General features: G+C 41.1%; 1 protein-coding gene across 14 annotated transcripts in view; it reads left to right on the forward strand.

Moving 5' to 3' along the window:
• invs (inversin) overlaps positions 1-25,493 on the forward strand; it is a 429,324-nt gene that overhangs the window by 18,595 nt on the left and 385,236 nt on the right. For 11 of the 14 annotated variants that reach the window (XM_041184776.1, XM_041184775.1, XM_041184784.1 and 8 more), the window contains one exon: positions 107-206. In XM_041184776.1, coding sequence (XP_041040710.1) covers positions 204-206 — 3 coding nt within the window. In that variant the 5' untranslated portion in view covers positions 107-203. The remainder of the gene's footprint in view (positions 1-106; positions 207-25,493) is intronic. The other 3 variants (XM_041184778.1, XM_041184779.1, XM_041184780.1) reach the window with 1 other exon arrangement.

The following is a 25,493-nucleotide window of genomic DNA, read 5'->3' on the forward strand; positions in this document are numbered from 1 at the left end:
TCCTTACTTTTCTGATTTGAAATTGAAATCACTTTTTTGTCTTTAGGCTTTAAAGATTTAAGCACTTGCTTTCAAAAAAACGAACATTGTTCACTTTTCCTTCCAGAAGGAATGAGCCATTTAAGAGATAATTAATGATGTCTTGGGTGCAACCATCAAAGCTTCAAATGCTTTCAGTTGGTTCGGAACCAAGGTAAAAGGCCATGGTAAGTCCATTATTTTTCTCTGCTTGTTTTTTGTATAATTTGTATAAAAGGCAAGCTTTTGGTTAAGTGCTTTATAGAATACTGTGAACATAGTTGATGGTTCCAATACTCCTTTTAGTTTTGCATTACAAAACACATTCAGACCCGGGCAGAATTTTACAGATCTCACCAGCGGGCTTGCAGGTGCAGGGCGTGCAAATTCCCTGGATGGCCTTGCTGCTGCCCTCCTGCACGCCCCTGACCTGTATGCAATTTTACAGGTGATGGGCGAGGCCTAGGGTAGCCTGCCTTCCTTGCCCCAATTGAGGTCCTTAGTTGGCCAATTATTGGTCATTTAAGGGTCACTTCTAACCCATCATAAATTTTGATACTGGCATGTGTAGTTCAGGGACAAAGGGAAGCCTGGCAAGTCATCCTACTTGGGCCTCGAGCGGTGGGGCGGGTGGGAGGCCTACAAGATTTGTCCCCTATAGGTGTTTGTCCATGCCCCCCATCCTCCCCATTAAGATATCACTCCCCCCAGCCCCCTGGACGGGCCTCACCTCCCATCTTCACTATGAGAACACCCCCTTGCACTTGCCTGGTCCTGGACTTCAGAACTTAGATCCTGGGGACTGCTTGTAGTCCCAGTCCTGGCTACTGCTGCCGCTGGCGCTGCTGGGACTTGCTGGCATCTCTCTGAGGTGGCACTTCTGCCCAAATGAGGGGTAGAAGTCTCACCTCCAGCCAATTAACATTCGTGTTTAAGGTATGGATCATGATCAGATCTCTGATATTTTATAGTTCACCAATTAGTATTCTGAAACTCCTTAAGGGAATAAAATACTCCTAAAGGTTTGCAAATACATACAGATTTTTTTTGCCTTATAATCCGAGAACAATTCAAAGCGGGAATCTCAATTCATTACAATTTTTAATAATTTGTTGAAGAGAAGATAAATCTTGAGGAATCACCTCCACTCCACAACCAATCAAACCTTGAAACTATCAAGGAACAATCTTTCTAATAGTATAATTCCTACTACCAGCATATAAAAGACATTAAGCTTATGACTCATGACTGCTTCCCCCAAACTCACTTGTCACCTCCTGGGCCTTTAGATAGTAGAGATCTCATGGAGCCATGTGTGGGCTGCATATTAACCTGTTTCTGTACAAAGCATTGCATAATGAAAAATTATCTAAACTTGGATTGAATCTGGGCATACATGTATCCTGTATCCATTGGACTTTAAAAGAATGAGAGGTGATCTTATTGAAGCATATAGGGTCCTGAGGGAGCTTGACAGAGTGGATTCTCAAAGGATGTTTCTCCTTTTGGGAGAGACCAGAACTAGGGGACACAATAAACAATTTAAAAATAAGGTCTTTCATTGAAGACAGAGATGAGGATCGCGAGTCTTTGGAACTCTCTGTCCCCAGAGAGTGGTAGAGGCACGGTTATTGAATATTTTTAAGGCAGAGGTAGATTCCCTTGTTAGTCAAGAAGTTATCAGGGATAGGCAGGATAGTGGCGTTGAGGCCACAATCAGATCATCCATGCTGCTCCTAATTCGTATTTTTCCTGCCTCCTTTTTTGAGTTTTGTTGGGAATAGCTAGTAGGTCTAAAGGCATCTGTGGAGAGAGAAACAGAATTAAGGTTTCAGATTGAAGACCATTCAGAATGTCTAACAATAGGTCATCGACCTGAAACTGGAACTCTGTTTCTCTTCTTAGAGATTCTGCTAGACCTGCTATGTATTTTGAGCATTTACTGTTTTTATCTGAGACAGCTAGCATCTGCAGTATTTTGCTTTTTTATTTGAGTTTTGGTAGTTGGTGAACTCTGGGTGCCCCTCTACAGGAGCCACTGGTTGGATAGGTTATGCATAACCTAGGTGCAGTGAACCTTGGGTTCAGTTTTTTTGTTTTCATTATTAATCCCTGCGGTCTTTATACATCCTTCTGTACCTATCTTTTTAATGCAGGGATCACAACAACTTCTTCACTTTTGCATTTAGCTGTGTTGATCAATCTGTTTTTAATGTCATAAATCAAATTTGAGTGCAGTCGTGGCATTGAACAGGCTTTTTTTTTAAACAATTCATTGATAGATACAAATGAAAATGGCCTAAATTACTTTTAAAATACATTTTGACCCATGGTAACCTGGAAGGTTTTGGAGCTGGTATAATTATTTCAAAGAAAAATATTCAATAATGGCCTTTCACTGAGAAATAATGCAATGCATGTGATTATCAAATATGTGCAACAAAGAAATTAAGTCCAGGAAATTGACCATTTATTCTTTTTCCTGGCTAATAAAACATAAAAAAATATAAATTTCAAACAACACAAAAGCACAATAGTGTGGATGCTGGAAATCTGAAATAAAAACAGAAAATGCTGGAAATACTCAGCAGGTCTGGCAGCATCTATGGAGAGAGAAACAGAGGTAACGTTTTAGGTCTGACACAGCCCTAAAGTGTTAACTCTGTTTTTCTCTCTCAGCAAATGCTGCAAGGAAATTTCAAATATCAATTACAACTGAAATTTTTGGAGAAAGCTGCAAAAAGCATGCTTCCTCTTATTTTCTAGCATTGGAATTTATATTTGCTAGTCAGAATATGCTTGTCTTCTGAAATGTACGGTGAAGTAAAATCCAATATTCCAATTCAGATTATGTTGCATAATAAGTTAAATTGCTATCCATTTGGTGATCTGCAATTTCTGTAAAATAACTTTAATTAGAAAAGGAACACAATTACAACATAGCTCATCTGCGTATTTGATTTTAAAAAAAGACTTGCATTTATACACTATTCTCCCGACCATCCAATGCCTTACACACGAACGTCTACTACTAACTTTAAACTTAACTCAATATCCATTACTCCCTCTCCCCACTTGCTCACCCAAGCGCATGTTGTGTTAGGCCAGAGCCCTTTCATCATCAATCAATTTTTATCTTTCCCTCCATAACTATCCTTCAAAGAGGCTCTATTTGCTTCCAAATTTCAACTTTTTTTTTGAGGAAAAGTCAAACTATAACGAAGAAAGAAACTGCCAGTTTGTTTGCCTCTCTCATCTTCTGTCCTCTCTCTCTCTGTCTCTGTCCTCCTCCTGTCCCCCTTTTGTCTTTTTACCCTTCACTTTTCGCATGAACCATGTGTGATTCACCTGCAGTATTTATCTTCTGGAATGACCTTTTCCTTGAAAACACAATGAAAAATCAAACAAGTAGGTCACAAATTTTTGTTGTTAGAAGTATAAAAGAATTTATATATTTTGCAAAAGGCTTGGTTTCAGTTAACTTAAGATGTACAATATTTTGGGAAGATGCAGCAACATGAAATGGTATCACCCCTGCTTGGAAACTTGGCACCTCTAGACAACAGTCACAATAACTAGGAAAGTAAGTTGCGAAGAGGACCTAAGGGAGCTACAAATAGATAGGTTAAGTGAGTGGGCAAAGATTTGGAGTATAATGTGGACAAATATGAAATTGTCAATTTTGGCAGGAAGAATAAAAAAGAAATGGTTATGTAAATGGTGAGGTTACGGAGAGATCTGGTTGTCTAGTGCATGAATCGCTATAGATAAGTACAGCAAGTAATTAGGAAAGTTAATTGAACATTATCATTTATTGTGAAGGGAATTGATTACAAAAGTAGGGAGGTTATGCTTCAGTTATTCAGGGCACTGGTGAGACCATATCTAGAATATTGTGTACAGTATTGGTTTCCTTTATTTAAGGAAGGATGTAAATGCATTAGAGGCAGCTCAGGGAAGGTTTACTAGACTAATACCAGGAATGGGCGGGTTGTCTTATGAGAAAAGGTTGAACCTGTTAGGCTTGTATCAACTGGAGTTTAGAAGAGTAAGAGGTGACTTGATTGATTTGCCATGATCTTATTAAATGGCGGACAGGCTCAAGGAGCCGAGTGACCCACTCCTGCTCCTAATTCTTATGTTCATAGTAATGCTGTTGGGAGGAAATACAGAAAGTCAAGCAGTTATTTTCATAGCAAGGAATGGATAATGGCTTTGTATCATTCTTGTGCACTTCCAAGCAACAGATTACACTGAAGTTGATTAAATCCAGTTAGTTGCAGATAATAAATGGCATGGAGAAACTAAGAATTGGTAACTTTGTTAACATTTAAAAAGGAAAAATAAAGTAATTATTTTCAGCATTTCACCTCTCTATATGTATTGTAGCTTTTGCCATTTAGAAGAGAATTTGGTAGCATGGTGAAAACTTACATCCAGTAAGTGGATTACTTCAATGGGATAACTATTAATCTTTGACCTTACAAAGATGCAGACCCAAAACCGAGATAAGATACAGATTTTGGATTGTAGAGAGCAAGAGTCTGTTTACAGGATCTACTGTTGGTTGAGAGAAAAGATGATATTAAAAAAAGATGCAAAATCATAAAACTAACTTGGATGCAAAATTGCCTGATTTTATGTAGCTGGCGTGTATTTAGGCTCCAGGAGGGACCTGAAACTGCAGTCTCAAAGCATAGCCATTTTATTTTACAAACTGATTACCAAGTATTTACAGGTGATTTGGCCCAACGTTGATGCTCCACACAAGTTTCCGCATACCCCTCTTCACCTGGCCCCATTATCATACCTTTCTGTAACTTTGCTCCTTACTTGCTTATCTATTTTGCCCTTGAATGCATCTGTGCTGTTCCTCTCAACTACTTCCTATGATAATGAGTTCCACATCTTAACCACTTTTGGTATAAAGAAGTTTCACCTGAATTCTCGATTGGAAAATTAGTAGCAATCTTATATTATGGTTCTGGTCTTTGCCGCAAGTGAAAACATTTCTACGTCTACTCTAACAAACCCTTTCATAACCTTGAAGACCTCTGTCAGGTGACCCTGTAGGCTCAGTCTTCTCTTCATCCTTGGTCTTTTTTCTAGAGAGAAGGACCCCAGCCTAATCACTCTTTCCTGATATCCCTTTAGTTGTGGTATCATTCAAAGAAATCATTCAAACTTGCAAATTATCTACATCATTGCATCACTTTTTGGGATACAAGTAATGCAGTGCCATGTAGCAACCATCCAGAAAAACAATTTGGCTCTTGTATGCAGCATGTGAAGTTGAAATTTGGATAATCAAATTAATTTGTGAAATTTGGATAGCTTGAGCCCTGGAGAAAATTTGACAATCCATAAAGAATTTGCATAGAAGGTTTACTAGTCCTGTTGGGGAGGGTTTGAACTAATTTAGAAGGGGGAGGGAAATCAGAAAAATAACAGAAGGGAGCAGCGGTAAGGTTGGAGGAGAGAGAGAGCTATAAACAGCAGTAAAATCAAAAAATCCCAAAAACTGAAGGGAGCAGATTGAGCAAAATAATAAAAGTGATAATGGGAGGTACTATATGTGAATCAATGTCTGCAGTGTAACTGATAAGAGCTGCAGGCACAAATTGTTCCATGGGATTCTGACATGTTTGCATTGACAGGGTCATGGCTCAAACAATGCCAGGAACTGGTTCTTCATATTCCTGATTACCAAGTATTTAGGAATAATAGAGAAGGAAAAAGAAGGGGATGCAGCAGTACTGATTAAAGATCTAAATAAGGACATAGGAGCAGTTCAGCCTCTTGAGCCTGTCCTGCCATTCAATACGATCATGGCTGATCTCATCTGGCCTCAACTCCAATTTCCTGCCCTCTCCCCATAACCTTTCAACCCATTACTAATTAAAAATCTGTCTATCTCCTCCTTAAATTTATTCAGCATCCTGGCATTCACTGCACTCTGAGGTAGTGAATTCCACAGATTCACGACCCTTTGAGAAAAGTAATTCCTCCTCATCTCTGATTTAAATCTACCACCCCTTAGCCTGAAACTATGGCCTCTCGTTCTAGAATGCCCTACCAGGGGAAACATCCGCTCCACATCTACTTTGTCTATCCCCTTTAGCATCTTATATACCTCAATTAGATCTCCTCTCATCCTTCTAAACTCCAGCGAGTATTGGCCTAAACTGCTCAATCTCTCATCGTAAGATAAGTCCTGCATCTCTGGAATCAATCTAGTGAACCTCCTCTGAACTGCCTCCAATGCAACTACATCCTTCCTCAAGTAAGGGGACCAAAACTGTGCACAGTACTCCAGGTGCACTCTCACCAATGCCTTGTACAGATGCATCAACACTTCCCTATTTTTATACTCTATTCCTTTAGCAATAAATGCCAAAATTCCATTTGCCTTCCTTATTACCTGCTGTACCTGCATACTAGCTTTCAGCGACTCATGCAGGAGGACACCCAGGTCCCTCTGCACTAAAGCATTCTGAAGTTTCTCTCCATTTAAATAAGTCACTTTTTTATTCTTCTGATCAAAATGGATAACCTCACACTTATCCACATTAAACTCCATCTACCAAATTTTGGCACATTCACCTAACCTGTCCGTATCCATTTGTAAATTTCTTATTTCTTCATTGCAACTTACTTTCTCACCTATTTTGGTGTCATGTGCAAATTTAGCTAGAGCACTTCTATCCCTGAATCCAAGTCATTAATATAGATTGTAAATAGTTGGGGCCCAAGGACCGAACCCTGTGGCACCCCACTAGTTACAGCTTGCCATCTAGAAAAAGACCATTTATCCCGACTCTCTGCTTTCTGTTGGTTAGCCAATCCTCTATCCAAGCTAATATATTACCCCAACTCCGTGTGATCCTATCTTGTGTATTAATCTTTTGTGCGGCACCTTGTGAAAGGCCTTCTGGAAGTCCAGGTATATTACATCTACAGGATCCCCATTATCCACTTTGCTTGTCACATCTTCAAAGAACTCTAGCAGATTAGTCAAACATGATTTACTCTTCATAAAACCATGCTGACTCTGATGGATTGCATTTTGACTTTCCAAATGCCCCATTACTACTTCCTTAATAATGGATTCCAACAATTCCCAACAACAGTCGTTAAACTAATTGGTCTATAGTTTCCTACTTTCTGCAGCAGCCCCCCCCCCCCCCCCCCCCCCCCCCCCCCCCCCCCCCCACCACCGTTTTGAATAAGGGCGTTATATTAGCATTTTTCCATTCCACTGGAACCTTTCCAGAATCCAGGGAATTTTGGAATATTATAGCCAATGCATCCACTATCTCCGCTGCCACTTCCTTTAAGACCCTGGGATGTAGGCCATCAGGCCCTGGGGACTTGTCACCCTTTAATCCCAATAGTTTGCTCAGTACTTTTTCTCTTGTGATGGTGATTGTTCTAAGTTCCTCCTTCTCTATACCCTCTGCACTACCTGTTACTATTGGGGTGGTATTAGTGTCCTCCACCGTGAAAACCGAGGCAAAATATTGATTAAGCGTCTCTGCCATTTCTACGTTTCCCACTATTAACTCCCCAGTCTCATTCTCCAAGGGACCAACGTTCACTTTAGCTACTCTCTTTCCTTTCATATACTTGTAGAAGCTTTTGCTATCAGTTTTTACATTTTGCGCTAGTTTTCTTTCATAATTTATAGTTGCTCTTTTTATTATTATTTTTTTAGTAACCCTTTGTTGATCTTTAAAAGTTTCCCAACCTTCTAGCCTGCCACTGGTCTTTGCAATTTGGTATGCCTTAGCTTTTGCCTTTGTTATCTTTAACTTCCTTGCTTAGCCATGGATGCTTTTCCCTCTCTTACCATCTTTCTTCCTCTTTGGAATATATTTTACTTGGGAGGAATTGAATATCTCCTTAAATATCTGCCACTGTTCATCAACTGTCCTACTTTGTAGTCTTCCTGCCCAGTCCATTAGGGCCAAATCTGCCACCATGCCTATGTTGTTACCTTTATTTAACTCTAGAACACTAGTGTGGGACTCAAATTTCTCGCTCTCAAACTGAACTTGAAATCCTCGCATGCTAAGATTACTCTTCCCTAGAGGATCCTTTACTACGAGATCATTAATTAATCCCATCTCATTACACAAGACCAAATCCAGAAGAGCCTGCTCCCTTGTTGGTTCCACAACATATTGCCCCAAGAAACAATCTCAAATACATTCTATGAACTCTCCCTCGAGGCTACCCTTGCCAATTTAATTAGTCCATTCTATATACATATTCAAATCACCCATGATTATTGCCATGCCTTTCTTACATGCCCCCAGTATTTCCTGGTTTATACTGTGCCCTACTGCTGAACTACTGTTTGGGGACCTATAGATTACTCCTACCAGGGACTTTTTTCCCTTGCTATTTCTTATTTCTACCCAGACTGACTCTACATCTTGCTCTCCAGTGTCTATATCATTCCTCACTATAGCACTGATCTCTTCCTTTACTAACAAAGCTACACCACCCCCTTTTCCTTCCTGCCTATCCATCCGAAACACTGAGTACCCTTGGAATATTCAACTCTCAAACCTGTTCTCCCTGTAACCATGTCTCAGTAATCACCACCAGATCATACCTATTTATCTCCATTTGCACTGTTAACTTATTAGTTTTATTCTAAATGCTACATGCATTCAGATACGAAGCCTTTAAGTTTGCCCTATTGTCAATTTTCCCTACTCTTATACGATTCTTTGGTGCAATATGGTGTTCACACACTCTGTCCCTTCCTTTCACTTTTTGGTAACAATCAGCCTCGTCACTAATCTGCACTCTTACCCTCTCCTTAAGCTTTGATTTTTTATATTTCCATGCAACTGAACCTTCCCCCCCACTATTTAGTTTAAAGCCCTATCTACAATCCTAGTTATGCGATTTGCCAGGACATTGGCCCCAGCATGATTCAAGTGGAGCCCATCTGAATGGAATAGCTCCCTCTTTCCCCAGTACTAGTGCCAATGCCCCATGAATTCAAACCCATTTCTCCCACACCAATCTTTGAGCCATGCATTTATCTCTTTAATCTTATTGACCCTGTGCCAATTAGCTCGTGGTTCAGGTGGTAATCTGGAGATTATTACCTTTTTGATTCTGCTTTTTAATTTAGCCCCTGGCTGCTCATATTCCCTCAGCAGAACATCTTTCCTCGTTCTACCTATATCATTGGTACCTACATGGACCACGTCAACTGGATCTTCCCCTCCCATTCTAAGTTCCTCTGCAGCCCAGATGAGATATCCTTAACCCTGACACCAGGTAGGCAACATAGCCTTCAGGACTCTCGATCCTGGTTATAGAGAACAGTATCTATTCCCCTAACTACGTTATCCCCGATTACAACTACATTTCTTTTTTCTCCCCCAACTTAAATGGCTCCCTGTACCATGGTGCTATGGTCAGTTTGCTTATCCTCCCTACAGTCCCTGCTCTCGTGCACACAGGAAGCAAGAATCTCGAACCTGTTGAATAAGGACAAGGGCTGAGGCTCCTGCAGTGCTATTTCCTGGATCCCTCTACCTGCCTCACTCATAGTCATACCTTCCTGTCCCTCACCACTGGCCGAATTTAAGGTAGTTAATCTAAGGGATGTGACTGTCTCCTGAAACACAGCATCCAGGTAACTCTCCCCCTCCCTGATGTGTCGCAGTGTCCGAAGCTCAGGTTCCAGCTCATTAACTCTGAGCCGGAGTTCCTCTAGCAACCAACATTTGCCACAGGGGTGGTCATTAGGAACCACAATGAGGTCCACCAGCTCCCACATCATGCAGCTACAGCACATCACCTGGCCCTGCATTTCTATTTTATTTAATTAGTTTTTCAAGTTGTTTTTAAATTTCCTACTGGTCTTTAGTTTATCAATCTGTAAAATATTTCTCCCATTTACCTTTAATCTGAAAGCAAGTTAGAATAGAGATTCAAACTACACTTTTTAAAATCAACTGGAAATTGGTCTCTGCTTAGTTGAAGCTGAAGTGTTAGGCCTCTGACCCTGGGCCCCAGTAATCACCTTTAATCTGAAATCAACTTAGAATAGGTAGTTCAAACTAGCAGTTACTTACCAGCCAATGAACTTATGATTTTCCTGTGATGTCACTTTTTTTTTTCACTCGGCGACGGTGACTGCAGAGGACACTCTTCCTAGACTCGAAAGGATACACTATATTGAATCTGCCTTGAGTGAAGGAACACAATGGTAGTTGTTACATTACTGCGAGTTGTATATAGAGCTCCAAACAGCAAGAAGGCAATAGATGAGCAAATTTTGTTGACAAATTTCAATAGCATATTTAAAAAAAAAAAGAATAGTAACATTAAGAGACCTTAATTACCCTAATATAGACTGGGTAAGGTGCAGTACTAAGAGTTGGGAAAGAATTTCTGCTGTGTGTAGAGAACTTTCTTGATCAATGGGCTCCATTTGGCTGGCATGCCCCGCTTGAAATTTTTGACCGAAATTAATTATTATGAGGTGAGACTTCTACCCTTTTCTAGGAGGATGGACTGCCTCAAAATGCTGCCAGCCAAATAGAGGCTACTGCCATTAATGCTGCTGAACCAGGGGGGAAGCATTCAGCAATGGATCTGCACCTCCAACTAAATCTGGGATCTTGGGCTGGCAGGTGCCAGCAAGGGGGCTGGGCAGGGCAGGAAGGGAAAGGCAGATGTATGAAGGGAGAACTTTGGGGTGGGCCTTCAATTGACACCAGGAACCCAGAAAAGAGGCATCCACCCCCAACTTCAACTGTCCAACAGCCTGCAGGGCCAAGCCTGCCAGGCTGCACATTGGGCTTAGGTCTCTCCTGCTGCCTGTTAATTCTGAGTAACTGCAGGATGAGGCCCTTAAGTGGGCCTTAATTGCACTCATAAGTTGGGTGCGTTATAGTGGCGATCATCTAATTAACAGTAACCGGAACATAATTTAGTTTAGAGTAGTTATGGCAAGAAACCAGAAAATATCTAAGGTAAGGTGATTAATTTCAGTGATTTCAGACAGATAGATTGGAGATTCCAAGTTAAAATAGTAATGGATTGCATTTATGGAGGAGAGAGTTCTGGTACAAATAAAGCTATTCCTTGAAGGGAAACTTCAGAGCATCAAAAGTGATTGTATTCTGTATGATTAAAAAAAAAGTTAAAACAAAATCACAGAAAGGATGCTTAGACAGGAATACATTTGAGTTAACAGCTGGGAAGGTTATGGAAAGTCAATGCAGGGGGCAAAGAGAAATTATGAGAAAAGATTAGGAGACAGCATAAAATTTAATTCCAAAACATTTTATAAAAATATAAACTAAGAATATGGCCAGGGCAAATGTTGGGCCTATTAAGAACCCAAAGGGAAATTATCTTATAGGCACAGAGAAAGAAAAATAAATACAGATTTGTATTTGTATTGTGCCTTTTACAAACGTAGGACATGCCTAGCACTTTACAGCCAATGAAGTACTTTTGAGTCACTTGTAATTTGCGCACAGTAAGCTTTCATGAAAAACAATGTGATAATGAACAGATGGGGCCTGCACTTCCGCCAAGTGGCAATCAGAATTGGATTGCCATTCCACTCATACTTCCTTACCTGGAAACCGTCTCCACCCTGTCTCACCTGACCTTCCAACTCAGGCTGAGGAGAACTGTGCAGCATAGTACATTCCTGAGGTCTTCAGTCGAGCATTGCAGAATTGAATGGAAGAAGCTGTGCCCACTCTTTTATGGAACTGGCTGATTACCGGGTCTTAGGGGTTGTGTGAGGAGGGTAGGGGCAGATCAGACAGTCCAGAGGGAGGGGGGAGGTCGGACAGTCGGGTTGGGGGGGGAGGGTCTGGAGTTGACAGTTGGTGGAGGGGGGAGGATTGGACAGTTGGGTAGTGCTAGTCAGGGGTTGGGGGGAATCCCCTGGGGGTTTGGGAGTTGGGGAGGAAGTTCTGTGGCGGTAGTCAGGGGTTACTGGGTATCCACCAGGGGACCTGTGTGGGTCTGTGCTATCGTATCCAGAAGCTAGAAGTGGTTTTAATTCTAACTTTTTCTGGGTAATTATTGATGTAACACAGTCGGAACTCTCCGATGTTTGCGATTTAAATCGCACTTTTGGATGGTTCCCAGTGCAGTGCAATTGCCTATCGGATGTTTGCACTTCCAGGCAGATCTTCCCCAGTGCATCATTGGGGTGCCCACGGTTATTCTGCCCTGGAGCTATGATCTATTTTTGTGATGTTGATTGAAGGATAGATATTGGTCGGGACGCTGGGGATATCTCCCCTCCTCCTCTTCAAAATAGTGCCTTTTGTCCACCTTGTAATGCAGACGGAACCTCAGTTTAATATTGCATCAAAAGATGGCACCTCTGACAATGCAGCACTCCCTTAGATTTTTGCTCTTAAGTGCTGTAGTGGGACTTAAACCCACAACACTGACTGAGGCAAGTTTGTTATCGATTGAGCCACAGCTGATGAGGACATGACTAAAGTCCAAGAATCACGGGAGTTGTTATAGCATAGGAGGAGGCTATTCAGCTCATTGTGTCCATTGTGGCTCTCTGGAGGAGCAACTCGTCCTGTCCCACTCCCCTGCCTTTTCACCTAGCCCTACTGATTTTTTTCATGTCAGATTTATCCAGCTTTCTTTTAAAGGCCTCAATTAAATCTGCCTCCACCACATTTAAAGGTAGGGCAGAGCATTCCTGATCCTAACCTGGCACTGTGTTTAAAAAAAAATTCTCCTCCTGTCACTGTTGCTTTTTTCTGATAACGTTAGACCGGTGTTCGCTAGTTCTTAATCGTTCCTATTAGAGGAATGATTTCTCCCTATCTACACTGTCCTGGCCTCTTGTGATTTTGAAAAGCTCTGTCAGATCTTGTCTTAATTTCTGGTCCCTCTGCTCCTGCACCCAATTTAGAATTGTACCCTTTATTTTATATTACCATTCCTCGTTCTTCCTACCAAAATGAATTGCTTTACACTTCTCTGCATTAAAGTTCATCTGCCACTTCTCCACCTTTTTCACCACCTGTCTTAAGTTCTCTGGAAGTTTATCTCTCTCCTCCTCATGGTTCACAATATTTCCGAGTATTGTTTACCTGCAAATTTTGAGTTGGTGCCCTGTACACCAAACTCTAGGTTATTAATATAGATCAAGAACCACCAGACAAACATAGTAGATATCCACCTTCAGGAAGTCATGAGGATTATTTCTGGGATGTTGAGGCAAACACTGCTGGAGTTGCTTCCTGTGCTAGCACACATTGAACCTCCTGATCTTTGCAGGGAAAACATTCTCAAAGAATACCACTGGCTGACAGGTAATGAAGGGCTCCTCCTGATTTCGGACATCAAAAAAAAAACCTTTGCACCTGTCTGAAATCCTATACCACCTACTACTGGAATGTGCTCCATATCCTCCAAACTTACGACAACCCCACGTTGCAGTTGAGTGCAAACATCACCAGCTACAACCTGGTAACTGACCCAGAAGGTGAAGTCCCAGGTTTCAACCTTCCATGGAAAATCCTCAGCTGGTTGAGGATGGTCCAGGGAGGATGTGGCCACTTGCTCCATGTGTGGAACATGAGGAACAGCTCAAATTGTGAATATGGCCATTCAAGTCAAAACATCACTCACATATTGAACTTCTGCCCTAAGACATCCATTCCTGGTGGCATCACAACCATTTACACAGCGGTCGTTGAAGCAGTTGAATGAAACCTTGACAATGAATTATAACTTATTCCCCAGCCATATGAATAACAACAGAATCAAGAAAAGTAGTAGTCCTAACAGTGACCCGTAGGGAATCCAGCTATATATTGTCCTCCAGCCCAAAAACCAACTGTTTACCGCTACTCTCTGTTTCCTGTCACTTGGCCAACTTCATATTCTTGCTGCCACTGTTCCTCTTATTCTATGGGCTCTCACTTTGCTGACAAGCCTGTTTAGCACTTTCACAAACAACTTTTGGAAGCTCGTGGATGCCATATCAATAGCATGACCCTCATCGGCCCTCTTTGTTCGTCATCAAGAAACTCAAACAAGTTAGTTTAACATGATTTGCTCTTAACAAATCTGTGCTGGCTTCCCTTCATCAATCCACTTTTGTCCAAGTGACTGTTGATTTTGTCCGAAATTACTTGGCTCCTCCAGCCTACACAATATGGCCATGTAAGATGGCCGCCAATACCCGTCTGTGCATGCGCACTGGTCCACACATGCGCAGAAATCAAGTACTCGTTTCCATTGATTTTAAATAGGCTGAACTCAGTGGTTTGCGGGCATTGGCACTGCCGTTTCCAGCATTGCAGCAAGGTAGTCCTCGTACAATTTACGACCCTTGCCCTCTGCTACGTACCCCAACAGCGCAACCCGGATTGTTAATTGCGCCCCAGACTTATCACCGGAAAGCGGTAATCCGATTCTGCGCTGTCCCACAGCCAGGCAGAGAGCCAGCTTCTTTGCACTGGCGCCGGCATCTGAGAAGGGCAGACAGATGCAGATATAGAGCACGGGAGATGAGAGAGCGATAGAATGCTGGTGTGATGCAAACAGGATGAATGAACCACACGTAAATAGTGAGAGAGACATATGCAGAGACAAAGATGCTGAGAGACTGAGATAGAAAGTGAGATGGAGAGAGGTAAATAGAGAGTGAGTATTGAAAAAATAGAGTGAATTAATGAAGCTGCAGAACGAAATATGATTTTGCAAAGCACTGACAGCCACTTTATTTTGACCCATGGTACATAGTTCTTGAAAGTAAGTAAGTTAGGTTCATGTCGCACATTGCCTCCTATAAAGATGGCGTCCATACACGCTGCTGCACTTTGCCCCCTATAAAGATGGCGGCCATCAACCTGGGCCTATCATCAGCATACAACTGTGCATGCATGGCGGTGGCAGCAAACGCAGTCCCCAAATTATCGTTTCTAAAAGCTTTCCCACCCCAGGTTTAAGTGACTGGCCTGTAGTTGTTGGGCTTATCTTCACATCTTTTTTTGAACAAAGATGTAACATTTGCAATTCTCAAGTCCTCTGTATCTAAGGAAGATTGGAAGATCATGGCCAGTTCCTCCACAGATTCCGCCCTTACTTCCCTCAGTTTCCTTGGGTGCATCTCATTAGGCCCTGGTGACTTTATCAACTTTAAGCACAGCCAGCTTATCCAATATCTCCTCTTTATCAATTTTTAGCCCATACAGTGTCTTTTTCACTATGGCTTCCTTGGTAAAGACGGATGCAAAGTACTCATTTCGTGATTCAGCTTTGCCCCCTACCTCGATGCAAAAAATCTCCTTTTGGGTTCCTAATTGGCCCCACTTCTTTTATTACCTTTTTACTTTTTACTATTTACATGCATGTCGAATACTTTTGGGTTCCCTTTTTATGTTAGCTGCTAGTCTTTTCTCATGTTCTCTCTTTGATTCTCATTTGTTTTTTCACTTCCCTTATATTTGACCTAGTTTACGTTTATATTGTCCACCTGACATTTGTCATATGCATCTTTTTCTGCTTCACCTTACTCCCTGTCTCTTTCATCATCCATGAAGCTCTGGATTTGTTTGTCCTACCTTTTCCCCTCGTGGGAATGTACTTCGACTGTAACCAAACTATCCCCTCTTTGAAGGCAGTCAGTGGTTCCTTACAGTATTGCCAGTCAGCCTTTAATTCCAATTTCCCTGGCCAGATCTGTTCTTAGCCAACAAAGTTGGCTGTTCTCTAATTAATTACTTTTACTCTGGATTGCCCTTTGTCCTTTTCCATAGCTAACCTAAACTTTATGGTAATATGATTCTCTAAATGGTCCCCGACTGATACTTGATCCACCTGACCCATCCCATTCCTTAGAACCAGATCCAGCCATGTCTCCTTCCTTGTTGGACCAGAATTTACAAAATTCTCCTGAGCACTCTCTAGAAACCCTTGCCCCTCTCTGCCCTTTATACTATTATTGTCCCAGTCTATATTAAGATAATTAAACCCCGCTTTATAACTACTCTATAATTCATGGACCCATCAAAATTTCCTTGCAAATTTGTTCCTCTATATTTGTCCCATAGGTGGTGGCTTATAGAATACACCATGTAGTGTAATAACACCTCTATTGTTTCTTAGTGCACAGAACTGATCCAATGTCCCTAAAGTCCTCCCTCCTGCACCATTTCCCCAGCCATTCATTCATCTGTTCTATCCTATTTTTATACACAGTGGTGCATGGTACTGGGAATAACCTGGAAATTATTGTCTTTGAGGTCCTGCTTGCTAGTTTCTTTGACAATTCCCTAAACTCTGCCTGCAGGACCTCATTCTTCTTTCTACCTGTCATTGGTATTGAAATGGATTACTACCGCTGGCTGCTCACCCTCCTCCCTCAGAGTGCTCTGCAGCTACTCAGTGACATCCTTGACTCTGGCACCAGGGAAGCAGCGTAGCATCCTGTATTTATGCTGCGGCCACAGAAACATCTGTCTGTTCTTCCAGCAATTGGATCCCATAACATTGGGAAATCAACAATCTCCCTCCTTCCCCCTCCAGCCCCTGCCTGTACAGCTGAACCTGGTGTGGTTCTGTGGACCTGGCTCTGGCTGCACCCTCCCAGAGGAATCTTCATTCTCACCAGTATTCACGTAGTCCTGCCTTGTCCTTCACCCGTTCCCTCTCTCCTCACATATCCTTAAACTGTTGGGTGAACCCATCTATAAACATGCCATCCACTTAGCTCTTAGTCTTGCAGATGTGCTGCAGTGATGCCAGCCACTGCTCAAACTCAAAAACCCAGAGCTCAATGTGATCGTCCAAGATACACGAAATGTCCTGGAGTTCCCGTTTGGAACAGGATGCATACTTCACAGGTCTGAGCTGCCCTGCCATACCTCTATTTATTAGACTATTACACTTATTGATAAAATAAATAAAGGCTTACCAGCTATGCACCACTCAGCTGCTTCTCTTGTGCTGACATAACTTTACCTTATAGGGAGGTTAGCTGGAATGTTTTACTTAACTGCCATTATCTAAAAATTCAGAACTCTTCAGTGTTGCTATTGCTTGTTATTTAATTTTAACTTTTCCCCTAGATCTGATTAACTGATTGAGCATTGATTGTAATTATATTACAAATTATAAAATTGGCTTCAGTTTTTTTTAGTTTTTGTAGTAATTAATCAACAATCTCGCCCTGATTAAATTCAAAAACTACCAGAAAATACACTCCATGTGGCTCTTTATCCCAGTGATGTCCCTTCACTTCTGGGACAGCCAGTGTCACTCGGCCCTGACTTTCAGCTCCTACTCTTTTATAAAACCTCTGCTCTGACTTTCTGTCACTGCTTTTTAAATCTCCATACTTTTTAAACCTCAGTTCTGATTTCTGCTCCCACTCTTCTTAAGTCTCCACTGTGACTCTCAATTACTGTTGTTTTTAAATTTCCACTCTCATCTCCTGCTCTTTTTAAATCTTTACTTTGGCTCTTAGTTCTTGCTCTTTTCAAATTTCCACTCAGCTCTGGCTTTTAAATCTCTGCTCTATCTTGCTGCTCCTGCTCTTTTTAACTGTGTGCTCAGGCTCTCAGTTCCTGCTCTTAAATTTCCCCTCTGGCTTTCAGCTCCCACTGTTTTTAAATCTCTGCTCTTGGCTTCTGCTCTTTTTATGTTTAAATTAGTAAATTGCACCTGCCTTCACAAAAGGAAATCAATGATGTTAGGATTACACAAAATGAGATGGGGAAGTTGTGGAAGGGATAGTAATAGATAGACAAGATTAGCATTTTGAAAGTCAGTAAGTCACCTGATGAAATGCATCCTGGGGTATTGAGAGAAGGGAAGGTTGAAGTAGCCAAGGTCTTGGTCACAATCAGAACAGCAGCCTATGAGCTTTGTCTGCAGGCTGATGTTTCTCTAGTCTCAGAAACACTCAAGTTTTCCAAAAACTAAGATGATTCTGCAGGAGACTGAATGATGATGGTGGAGTGTAACCCTTGCTGGTTGGAAAAGTACTACCATCTTTTCACAACGTTTACTTTAGGCAACATTCAGGCAAGCTATATGAAGATGATTTATAATATACCATCCAGGGAGTTGGATATGAGCACTGTTAATAGCCAATAGGAATTCATGAACAAGTTCTTCCAGCAATTTTTTGTTTTAGCTTGTCTGCTAAGTTTGAAAGCTCTAATTTTGACCTGCGTTTTCTTGATGGTAATTAAAATGTTCACATTTACATGTAAGTGTGAGAGAAAAAGATGAAGAGTGTTAGCAGATTTTCTGTGATTAAGGTCATAACAAAATGTTAGTTCTGTAGCAATAAACTGATTCAGGCCCTAGTGGTTTTAAACAACAAGCTTTGATATGCATTGACTAATAACAGAGTGTGATTCTTGTATAACAAAAACAAAAATACCTGGAAAAACTCAGCAGGTCTGACAGCATCTGCGGAGAGGGATACAGTTAACGTTTCGTGTCCGAATGACTCTTCATCAGAACTAAGAGTCATTTGGACTCAAAACGTTAACTGTATCCCTTTGCACAGATGCTGTCAGACCTGCTGAGTTTTTCCAGGTATTTTTGTTTTTGTTCTAGATTTCCAGCATCTGCAGTATTTTGCTTTTATCTTTGTGATTCTTGTATAACTGTTCTACAGTATTGCATTAAATGACAAGTAACTAATACAACCTGTTTTTTCCAGGAAATGTCCAGACTTGCACTTTTGTCAGACACTGTTAAGGCAAATTGTCTTGAGTTTCCCAGGAGCACTTAACTTTTTGAAATAAACAGGTTCTACCTTCATGATAAAAGTTCCCCAGGGTAATATGCTCAGCCCAACCATCTTCAATGCTTCATCGATGACCTTCCTTCCATCATAAGGTCAGGAGTGGGATGCTTGCTGATGACTGCACAATGTTCAGCACCATCCTCAGTCCATTTTCAAATGCAGCAAGACCTGGACAATATCCAGGCTGACAAATGGCAAGTAACATTCATACCACACGAGGGCCAGACAATGACCACCTGCAACAAGTGAGAATCTAACCATTGCCCCTTGACATTTAATGGCATTACCCTCGCTGAATTCCCCATTATCAACATCCTGGCCGGGGTGGGAAGTTGCCATTGACCAGAAACTGAACTGGACTAGCCAAATAAATACGGTGGCTACAAGTGCAGGTCAGAGGCTAGGAATCCTGTGGTGAGCACCTCACATCCTGACTCCCCAAAGACTGTCCACAATCTACAAGGCATAAGATATTTCTGAATAATCAGAATAAGTAAAATCCTACTATAATTTGTGGTTAACTAAAGAAGTTAAGGAAAGCATTAAACTTAAGGAAAAAGCATATAACTGCGCAAAGATGAGTGGCAGGTCAGATGATTGTTCAGAATGTAAAGAACAGCACAGAATGATTGAAAGGTTAGTTAGGAGAAAGAAATTACAGCATGAGAGGAAGTCAGCTGGAAATGTAAAAACAGATAGCAAGGGTTTCTACAGGTATTTAAAAAAGACAAGAGCGAGTGAGTGTTGGTCCTGTAGAGAGTGAGAATGGGGAGTTAATAGTAGATAATAAGGAAATGGTGGATGAAATGAACAAGCATTTTGCTTCTGTTTTCACTATAGAGGAGACAAAAAACATTCCAGTAATAGCTGTAAATCAGGAAGTAGAAGGCAGATGACACAAAGATAGGCAGGAAAGTATGTTGTGAAGAGGACATGAGGAGATAGGTTGAGTGATTGGGCAAAAATCTGGCAGATGTAATGTAGAAAAATGTGAAGTTGTTCACATTGGCAGGAATAATAAAAAAGCAGAGTGTTACTTAAATGGAAGAGGGCTGCAGAATTTTAAGGTGCAGAGGGATCTAGGTGTTCTAGTGTATGAGTCACAAAAAGTTAGTATACAGATACAGCAAGTAATTAGAAGGTGAATGGAATGCTATCCTTCATTACGAAAGGAATTAAACATAAAAGTAAGGATGTTATGCTTCAGTTGTACAGGACATTGGTGAGACTGCATCTTGGGTATTGTGTGCAGTTTTGGTTTCCTTATTTAAGGAGGGATGTAAATGCATTGGAGGCAGTTCAGAGGAGATTTACTAGATTGATAGTGGAAATCAGTGGGTTGCCTCATGAGGAAATGTTGGACAGACTAAGTTTGTTTCCACTGGAGTTTAGAAGAATGAGGGGTGACTTGATTGAAGTATATAAGATTCTGAACAAGGTAGGCGTGGAAAAGATGTTTCCTCTTGTGGGTGAGTGCAGAACTAGGGGGCACTGTTTTAAAATTAGGAGTGCCCTTTTAGGACAGAGATGAGGAGAAATTTTTTGATGCTTATGCGACTTTGGAACAATCTGCCTTTGAAGGCGGGGTCATTGAATATTCTTAAGGCGGGGGTAGACAGATTCTTGTTAGGCAAGGGAATCAAAGGTTTTCGGAGGTAGATGGGGATGTGGAATTCGAAACACAAATGGATCAGCTGTGATCTTGTTGAACGGCAGAGCAGGCTTGAGCGGCTAAATGACCCACTTCTGCTCCTGATTCATATGTTTGTAAGCCAGGAATGTGTTAGAATACTCTCCACATATCTGGATGAGTGCAACTCCAACAACACTCGAAGCTCGACACCATCCAGGATAAAGCAGCCCACTTGACTGGCACCCCATCCACAAACATTCACTCCCTTCACCACCGATACACAGTGGCGGTAATGTGTACCATCAACAAGATACACTGCAGGAACTCACCAAGGCTGCTTCAACATCACCTCCAAACCCATGACTACTACCACCTTGAAGGGAAAGGGCAGCAGATACACAGGAACACTGATACCTGCAAGTTCCCTTCCGAGTTGCACTATTCTGACTTGGAACTATATCACTGTTCCTTCACAACTCCTTCCTAACAGCACTGTGGGTTTACTTGCACTACATGGTTTGCAGCGGTTCAAGAAGGTGGCTCACCACCACCATCTTCTTGAGGGCAATTAGGGATGGGCAATAAACATTGGCCTGTGAAAGAAACAAAAGCTGTCTTGAGAAGATGATTGTGGGTCCCTTTCTTGAACCTCTACGGATGGAGAAACAGAGAACCGTATATGCAAGTTTTCTGATGACACTAAGTTGGTTGCACTAAGTAATGTAGATGGGAGCAGGAAGTTATAAAGGAAAATTGATAGATTAAGCGTGTGGGCAAAATTGTGGTAGATGGAGTTCATTGTGCCGAGCAGGGTGGTTATGCTGAATTTATATAAGACATTCGTTAGACCTCAGCTGGACTATTGCGCACAGTTCTGGGCACCATATTATAGGAAGGATGTGAACGCATTGGAGAGAGTGCAGAAGAGGTTTGCAAGAATGGTTCTAAGGATGAGAAACTTCAGCTATGAGGATAGATTGGAGAGGTTAGGGCTGTTCTCCTTGGAGAGAAGAAGGCTGAGAGGAGATTTGATAGAGATGTTCAAAATCATGATGGGCTGGACAGAGTAGATAGGGAGAAGCTATTCCCATTCGTAAAAGGATTAATAACAAGAGGACACAGATTTAAAGTGACTTGCAAAAGAAGCAAGTGTGACGTGAGAAAATCTTTTTCACACAACGAGTGATTCAAATCTGGAATGCACTGCCTGGAATTGTGGTGGAGGCAGGTTCAGTCGAGGCATTCGAGAGGATGTTAGATAATTATTTGAATATAAACAATATGCAAGGGTAAGGGAAAAGACAGGGCAATGAAACTAGATCATAATGCTCATTTGGAAAGCCAGTGAAGACATGATGGGCCGAATGGCCTCCTTCTGTGCCATTAAGATTCTGTGAGCATGAGGCCATGCACTTTGGATCCAGGAAGATGGATCAGAACATTTTCTAAATGGTGAAAAACTAGGAACTGTTGAGCAGCAGAGAGGTTTAAAGAAACTTGTACAGAAATGACCAAATGCTAGTGTACAAGTGCAAAAAAAATTTAAAAGTTTAATGTTGTTTAATGTTGTGCTGGCCTTGACCCCACTGGGGCTGAAGTACAAAGGGATGGTAGTTACATTAACAGTTACGAAAAGCTCTGATTAGACTGCATTTAAAGTAATGCATTCATTTCTAGGCACCATACCTCAAGAAGGATATATTGACGTTAGAGAGGGTGCAGTACAAATTTACCAGAATGATATCGTGGCTAAAAGGGTTAAATTATGAGGAAAGTTTGTATTCACTTGAAGTATTGAAGATTAAGTAGTGATCTAATTGCAATGTTAAAGATGATTTTTAAAAATTGACGGGACACTATCAATCATATACAATTGATATAAATTATTTCCCCTGGTGGGGCTGTTCAGAATGAGGAAGTATAACCTTAAAATTAGAGCTAGGCTGTTGAAGGTGATATCAGGATTCACATCTTCACTCAAACATTAATAGAAGTCTAGAATTTTTTTCCCCAAAAAGCTGTTAAGCTAGATCATTTAAAAATTTCAAAACTGAAATTGATAGATTCTTAGTTAGATAAGAGTATTAAGGAAAATGGAACCATGGTGAGTAAATGGAGTTATGCTACAGATCAGACATGAAATAATTGAATAGTGGAACATCGTGGAGAAGGCTTGAGGGACTGAATGGTGAAAGATAAAGACATCAAAGGTGGAGGTGAATAACACTTTATTCGGTTTTGATTTGCTGGTACCTTAACAATTTTTAAATGAGAGCTTAGTTATTTCTTCTCATTTTTCTGACCTTGAAATGACCTGAAGAAGCTAAGATACCAAGAAGAAGAGCCAAAGAACTGCCAAATTAGAAAAACCAACACCAACTGCAACAATAATCACATTGTAATCAACCCGACAGCCTACTTAGACCAATTCTCCCAAGCGAGTTCCTGAGCAATGGATTTAAAGGGACAGGCCAGATCAGCAGCGAGCCTTGTACTATATAGACTTCTCTTGAGCAAAAGGGGAGATCAGGAGATCTATTGTGCAAAATGCCATTGCTCAGGCGAACTCACAATATTTCTTCGCATTACGTTAGAAAAGTAAGCATAGGACACAAATTTAAAATGTGAAATGTATAGTTAATATCAATAATGGGAGGAACTCTACTCCAAGTGTGAAATATCTGGAATAATTTGTGAGACAAGGAAATTGAGACAAAAATATTACAGGTATTCAAAATGCAATTGAATGTCAAATTGGGAGAGTTAGGATTACGCTTCAGTGACAATCCTGACTTTTCTTGTGTATTTGTAATATAACTTAATGTTCTTTCATTACTTGAAATTCAGGGTCGGTTCGCTTAGTTGGCTGGATGACTGGTTTGTGATGCAGGTTCAGTCCCCAGTCATCCATGAAGGCCCTGCCTTCTCAACCTTGCCTCTTACCTGCGGTGTGGTGACCCTCTGGTTAAACTTACTATCAGTCGTCTCTTTCTAATGAGAGAATAGCTTATGGTCCTCTAGGACAATGGTGACTTTCTTCTACTTGAAATTCATCTATTTTAAGTTTATTCTCCATTCTGAAAATTTTATTTCCATTTGTATTTTAGCTTAGTTTCTGATTTAAGTTGCGTTTTTTTTTTTGCATCCTACAAGTGTTAATTTCCTGACATTTTCTGGCACCTAGACAGAGATGCTGAAATATGAGGTATGGTGTGAGGGGAGGGTAGGGGAGCGAAGTTGGCGGTGGCTGAAATATGAGATATGGTGTGAGGAGGGTGGGGTGGGTGGTGGGAAGTGCAAGGGGCTGCATCAGAGGTTAGCCTCATAGTGTTACTGGATATGATCAAGAACAAGACACAGTCACATGAGGGGACATGTTTAAATAAATTTTTACACATTTTATTTAATAATTTTAATATTGATTCAATCTCCCTGAGGCAGCTCAATGCCTCAGGGAGATTGAAGCGCTCTTTCATGCTCATGTGCTCCAATCTCCCTGAGGCATTGAGCTGGCCCTGACTCTCCCTCCTTCCCCCACCTGCACAGGTAGCGCTAAACACTGCCAGTCATGCCTTATGCTGGGCGGGCCTTAATTGGCCTGCCTGCGTAAAATGGCAGCGCAGAGCCGATCGCAGGTGATGATGGGCCCCTGCCGAGCCCGCCCACCAGATGAAAAATTCTGCCCCTTATTTTGTCCTTCCCTCTGGCCTAGGAACATTGTGTCCCTTGAGGGCACTTCTGTAACTAGCTCCATGAGGAGTGTCAGAGCATTTATTCTGATTTTTGCCCAACCATACCTCCCAACCCCTCCACCTAACCTTTTAAAGCCCAAATAGATTTTAAAAAAACAACAAACTGGATGAGGACTAATTAAATCCCCTCAAGGCTTCAACTCTTTGGAAGCGTGTTGTGCGCACGGAGTCACCAGCTTTACTATCAATCTAATAAAACAATATCCATCACTTAAACACATGTTGTGTGTATGGACCAAAGAAGCTTTTACCGTTAATCATTTGCATTTTTGATGGTTATAGAATCTTAAACAATGTTTATTTCAGGGAGAAACATCTTTGCTTACTCACCAGTTTTCATCTCATTAAGATTTCTCTTTCATTAAATCCACTTCTGTATCTAGTCTTCTAGTTTGACATACTTTTCAGTGTTCCACTCTGATCTTGCTCAATTCACATTCCCACAGGCTTTACACCGTCAGTTGTTGGTGTTGAAAAAGCCATAGCGTTTTTTCAGCCAGAATGTTTCCAATTTCTGTCCCTCCAGCCTTGATTAGCTTTGCAGTGCAGAAAGAATTGTTTTGTGCAAATGAAGACCCCTGATGTAATATAATGACTGACATGACACCTGAAGAAAGCTTATTTTCTCTCGCGCTCTCCCTGTAATAAGCTATCTGCAGCTTCATAATTTTTCAGCCTTTTCAATGGAAGTGGAAAAGATGTCGATGAGAAGCATTCACATCTGTGATGGTGACTGGATATGTCCACATAAAGAATGTGAAACTATTAACATTGCAAGAAGAGCAAATTGTAACACATGTGGGGGGAAAAAAAGAAACTAAGTTAACATCTGTTACAGTTCTTTGTGCAAAGTTTACATTTCCACATCATGATAATTAATAAATCCAGTTTATGCAGAAAAAAACCATGGTTCCCAGAGTCAGCGCAGGTGAATTACAAATAAAAACAGAAAATATTAGAAATATCAGGCCAAATCTATGGAGAGAGAAACAGATGTTTTTGGTCAATGTTGGTTCTGATAGAAGGTCATCAGCCTGAAACATAAACTCACTTTGTTCATAGATCCTGCCAGATCTGCTGAGTATCTCCAGCATCTGCAGTATTTTGCTTTTGTACAAATGAATTACAGCTTGGTCTGCAGATACCAAACTTTGTCAATATCACAAGTTTTATGTAGAGCAACAACTTGAATTTAAAATCTTTAACATTGTCATGAAGATATTAATGTATATAATGTTATTGGAAATTATTTTAAATTGGACTTGGAGTAGGGTCTGTGCCTGTGGGTGTG

This window comes from Carcharodon carcharias, chromosome 3, assembly GCF_017639515.1.
Source record: "Carcharodon carcharias isolate sCarCar2 chromosome 3, sCarCar2.pri, whole genome shotgun sequence".
Taxonomy (NCBI): Eukaryota; Metazoa; Chordata; class Chondrichthyes; order Lamniformes; family Lamnidae; genus Carcharodon; species Carcharodon carcharias.